General features: G+C 51.6%; 1 protein-coding gene across 1 annotated transcript in view; it reads right to left on the bottom strand.

Annotated features, from left to right (window-relative positions):
- Positions 1-869: 869 nt before the first annotated feature.
- Positions 870-5,680, bottom strand: part of PDE4B (phosphodiesterase 4B) — an 11,687-nt gene continuing 6,876 nt past the window's right edge. The window contains exon 9 of the mRNA XM_031064064.1: positions 870-2,893. Within this exon, the coding sequence (XP_030919924.1) occupies positions 2,528-2,893 (366 nt within the window). The 3' untranslated portion in view covers positions 870-2,527. The remainder of the gene's footprint in view (positions 2,894-5,680) is intronic.

The raw sequence follows: 5,680 nt of genomic DNA, 5'->3' as shown, positions 1-5,680 counted from the left end.
GTCCTGGGGAACGGCTCCACCGGGGCCACTGGGAATGCAGGCTCTGGGGCTGGCCATGGGAGGGCCTGGGCGTTGGCCATGGGGATTCTGGGTTTAGGACATGGAAATCCTGGGTTTGGGACATGGAAATCCTGGGTTTGGGACATGGAAATCCTGGGTTTGGGACATGGAAATCCTGGGTTTGGGGCATGGAGGGGTTTTGGGTTTCAGATATTGGAGGTGCTGGGTTTAGGACATGGAAGGTTCTGGATTTAGGACATGGAAGGTTCTGGGTTTCAGATGTTGGAGGTTCTGGGTTTAGGACATGGAAGGTTCTGGGTTTCAGATGTTGGAGGTTCTGGGTTTAGGACATGGAAGGTTCTGGGTTTCAGATGTTGGAGGTTCTGGGTTTCAGATGTTGGAGGTTCTGGGTTTAGGACACTGGAGATTCTGGGTTTCAACCACGGGTGGGTTTTGCATTTTGGCCACACAAGGGTTCTGAGTTTTGGCTGTAGGAGGGTTCTGGGATTGAGCCATGGGAGGTTCTGGGTTTAGGATGTTTGAGGTTTTGGGTTTCAGCCATTGGAGGGTTTAGGGTTCTGGCTCCAAGAGCGTTCTGGGTCTCAGCTATGAGAGATTCTGTGGTATGGCCACAGGAGGGTTCTGGGTTTTGGCTGTAGGGGGGTCCTGGGCTTTGGCCAAAGGAAAAGGATTTCAGCTGTGAAACATCTTGGATTTTGGGTGTGGGAGGTTTTGGATTTTGGCCAAAGGAAGGTTCTGGATTTTAGCCCCAGGAGGGTTCTGGGTTTGGAGGGTCCCATTTTCTGTCTCCTGAGCGGTGACACGGCCCACGCTGTCTTGTTGACAAAAGCCCCTCTGAGAGCCGCAGGCTGGGTCATGCTTTCATTTATTCACTTCATATAAAAATCTCTTAAGAATGCGTCTGAACACAATATAGAATACTATAACATACATAGTGTGAAACTTTGGGGAACAATAAAATAACCACCTGGAACAATGCAGTGTTCAACAGACAAACAAACCCATTGATCATGCACAACTGTGCTATTGTCATGAACTAATTAGTCACGAGTTGGACCAAAAAGCTTGAAACATATTTTACAAACTGAGATTGACACCGCTCACGATGCCGGACAAGCTTTGTCAGAGGAAGTTTCACAGCACAATTATTACATCAGTTCACATTTTTGTTTTGTCATAGAGATTCACATTGGGTTGTTCAGAAATTGGAACATTGTGACATTGAAAAGCCGGCCCGGGCACGGGGAGTGCTTTGTTCGGTTCCCCCTCTCTGCGTTCCTGGCAAATTCCCAAATTCGCTGCCCTGGGATGCGGTGTCCCCTCCCCACGGGCGGCTGCCACCCGAATGCCCTTCCTGGGTTGTGTCTGTCTCTTCAGCTATGTTCAGGTTCTTGGACTTTATGCAATACAAAAGGTTACAAGAAAAAAAGGCAACTCTTATTCCGAGTTTTCTACCCCATTAACATCGCCGCCGACAGGCGATGCTAATTCATATAAATTAATAACTTACAAAACATTACAGTATGTACAGTAGGTAATAAATACACTGTTATAAACAGTAATGGAGGTGGTAGAGCTCGAGGCAGTGCAGGAGGAGGAGGATGGTGGACCTAAACCTAGGGAACGTGGACGAGAGGCCAGAGAAACACAAATATCCGAGCGTGCAAATTCCAGGGAGCTGCCGAGGGGGAAGGCGTGTCACACACTGCCTTGCCACGCTTACTCAGGGATGGACTGAGCTGTGCCAGGGAAAAAAAACCTGCCCTCTGTCCTGCTCACCACAAACCCAAACCCCGGGGAGGAAAAAAATTCCCGCTGTTCCCAGCGAGGGAACGGTGCCCGACGGCACCGAGTGACTCCCAACGGGTCACCGGGGGGATTAAGAACACACTGAAGGTGCAGTAATGCAAAGCAGAGGGTTTCCCCTTCTGCTTAGTCTGTCAAAGTGATTAACTGCAATAAAGTGACAGGTATTGCCCACGAAAAAAAAGGAAGACTGCTTCTGGTAACAGGAAGAATCCAAAAAGTAGCCGTCAATTCCGAAACACCTTGTGTCGCTTTTGAACTACCAAGCTCCGTGTGTTGAATTAAGAGACTCTTGAAAAGACATGAAAGTGTTTACAAAGAAGGCACACAGGTCTGCAGACAGGTGGACAGGTTGGATATGAGTTATTGATCAGTAGTTTCTATCAGTCTAACTGGTATAAACTCCAAAACTAACAGTATAAAATCTCTCAGTTGTGTGTCAGCGCCGCCTCGGCCCGACCCAAGCCAGCTCCAGGACAACGCGGTGCTCTCGGCTGACGAGGCTCAAACCACAACGCAAATCACCCGTGCATTTCCTGAGCAATCACTCCCTACCCCATCTGTAACCCTGACTCCAATCTCAAGTAGCTGGAGGATCTGCCAGCCCCGTGGCAGAGGCTCAGCCCCGGCTGCAGGGGCTGTCGGAGACCGCTCGCAAGCTCCGCAAGTGTTTGAAAGCCACTCCCGCGGGGCCGGGCCATTATGTGTCCACAGGAGATGTGTCTTCTGTCACAATCTCGATGGTGGCCTCCCTCTGGGGCTCCTCCTCCCCGGGCTGGGCCACGCAGAGCGTCTCTGTATTGCTGAAGTAGCCGAGGCTCTCGCCGTCCTTCTCGGGCCCGTCCGAATCCTCCTCCTCCAGCGTCAGTTCAAACTGGAACTTCTCCATCAGGCCCTGGCAGTCCTGGCCCCGCTCCTCCAGGGGAGGGGATGGGCTCTGAGGTATCATGCTCTGGTACCAGTTCCTGTTGTCCTCCAGAGTGTCCAGGATGTCCTGGGCGTCGGGCTGCACCAGGTCAGCCCACGTCTCCCAGAGAGGATGGACGATGTAGTCGATGAATCCCACCTGGGAAACAAAGGGACACACACACTTAGGGCAAGGGAATAACCTGCAAAAGGTGGATGGCTGAAAGGTTCATATTATATTTGTTCTACAAGCAAAACACCAGGAGCAAGTCCCCAAACCAGCACAGCCTAACCATCACATTATCACACCTAATTATCTGATACCCAGAGCTGCACCCACACACAATGTTGGGTTGGGCTGACGTCTTGTCCAAAATCAAACCTCAGATGAAGTTTCACTAAAAGCAGGAGCCAGCAGGAAACTAAAGGGACAGAACTCTGGACTGATCCCCCAGTGTGGGCAGCAGAAAAGGAGAGGGGGAATCCTGCTCCTCTGCCCTGCTCAGGTGAGGCCCCACCCTGAGCTGCCCCAGCCCTGGGGCCAACATCAGGAGGATGTGGAGATGCTCTGGGAAAATCCCCCAGGATCCCCCTGGTGCTGCTCCTCTGCCCTGCTCAGGTGAGGCCCCACCCGGAGAAGGATCCAGGCAGAGCTCAGAGCCCCTGCCAGGGCCTGAAGGGGCTCCAGGAGAGCTGGAGAGGGACTGGGGACAAGGGATGCAGGAATGGCCAGATGGATACTGGGAAGGAATTGTAGGAATTGATCCCTGTGAGGGTGTGGAAGCCCTGGAATAGAATTCCCAGAGCAGCAGTAGCTGCCCCTGGATCCCTGGCAGTGTCCCAGGCCAGGTTGGATGGGTTTGGAGCACTCTGAGACAGTGGAAGGTGTCCTTGCCATGGAGCTGGAACTGGATGGGGCTCTCAGCACTGAGTCTGCTCCTCTCAGACAGAATTCCCAGGTGACTGGGGACAGGGCTGGTGCATTCATGGCCTTATCCCAGGATTCCCACACGACTGACAGCTGGGAATACCCCAGTGCTCCCAAGGGGAGCAGCCTTTATGGGCTGAAGTTCCAACTTTGGGTGTACTTTCCTGCGGGGTGCAGTTTGTGCCTATCTTGAACAGTTCCACGATCCCGCACTTTCAACATTCCCGTTTTCCTGCTGCCCGAGCAGCCCCATGAGAGATTTCCTCGGGAAGAGCGCAGCCAGCAGGGCTGCTCATCCCGGGAATGCCGCCTGGCCCCCGTGGGGTGACGTTGCAGGGCTGGAAAGAGCGAGGGATGCTCAGCCCTTCCGCTGAGCTCAGCCCTGCCGCGCTCCTCTGACTCAGGGAGGAACCGCGTCCAGGATGGAGCCGGCGGAACGGCCAGAGAGGGGATTGGAATTCTTCCCTCTTGGCAGAGCCCGTCCCGCCCCACGGCTTTGTGTGGAGCAGGGAAAAGGCTCTCCCAGGAGCCGGGCTCGAGGAGCAGATGTTTGCTTTGGAAATGGCTCCCGGCTCCCTCAGACACAACAGGATGTCAATAGCACCGTGAGCATCCAATTGGAACGGGCTGGGCAGGCAGCTCCAGCAGAAAAGGTGATGAAAAGTTCCTGCTGCACTGGGAAAAAAAGGGTTTGGGATGGTTGGAACCCAAAATCTCCCGGGGCTCCATGGCGCCAATGGGTAAAAATCAGCACTTGTTAATCATTGCTTCTTTAAAATAGTTGTTTCTTTAAAATTGTTGTTTCTTTAAAATCGTTGTTTCAGGTCACTGTTTCTTTAAAAACATCCCAAATCATGGAATAATTGGCCACGTGGCTCAGCACGGATCCTAAAACACTGAGAGGGCACCTCAAGCTTTGAAATATTTGCATATTATTTCCTAATCCACCCCTTGTTTCCCTCCAGCACGGACACATTGCTTCCCTTTCTCCTTTGCCATTCCATGATGGCCATTTCGTATAATTCCTGTATTTTCTGCAGAGCAAAAATGTCATTTGGAAACCTCCAGCACGGACACGCCACCTCCCTTTCTCCTTTGCCATTTCATGATGGACATTTTGTGCAATTCTTGTCTTTTTTTGCACAGCAAAAATGGCATTTTGAAGCCTCAGGGAAGTGCAGATGTGAAGCAAGGAATGAACTGGAGCTCACATGTGGAGCACATGGGCAAGCCTGGCTGAAGGATTCATTTCTTGTTAGGTTAAGAAACCCGACAGATTTTTCCAACAAAATCACCACGCGGTTGAGTGAATAATTTTGAAAGCACTTGGCCAAGCCCAAGAGGACATTTGGAAAAAATTATCATCAATTTTGTTACTTATTCAAGCTGAAAAACCTCAATGATGACTTGCTGGAGTCATTCAAAAACAACAACCAAGACAGCATTATATAAAGGCTGGAATCTGTTTGGACAAACATAAATTCCTGGTTTCATTCCAGATTATCCAGGCAAAATTTTATGGCCTGTGCTACACAGGTCAGAACAAAATCTGACCTTGAAACCATTTTATGAATCAGAACCATGGGTTGAGCCAGTTCATCCCCTCCACAAAAAAAAGAGGCAAATCCAGCTCCTTTTAAGTCCTGCAGGGAAATAAATGAATATTTCTGGGATTCACCCTGCACAGGACAGCTCCAGAAGCCTCTAATTCAACTGGACATGTGCAGTGCACAATTGTCCTGGATAACGAGTGACAGGCAGAGTTTTGCAGGGTGGTGAGGGGGATCTCAGGTGGGGGAAGCTCCCAGTCCTGCAGATCAGTGGCGTGAGGGGGGTGTGAGGCAGGACAGGCTGGCGAGGCTGGGCAGAGCAGAACTGCCCTCTCCAGCCTGGGGAGCAAAAGGACCCAACTCCCTCTGGAAACTGGGACACGAGCAGGGGACGAGGAGATGCCCAGGGGGATGGAGAGGAGCTGGAAGAGCCTCCCCAGCCTGTGAGAGCCCCAGGCAGGGCTGGGCG

The sequence above is a fragment of the Geospiza fortis genome, unplaced genomic scaffold, assembly GCF_000277835.1.
Source record: "Geospiza fortis unplaced genomic scaffold, GeoFor_1.0 scaffold69, whole genome shotgun sequence".
Classification (NCBI taxonomy): Eukaryota; Metazoa; Chordata; class Aves; order Passeriformes; family Thraupidae; genus Geospiza; species Geospiza fortis.
This window is presented reverse-complemented; position numbering and strand designations above follow the sequence as displayed.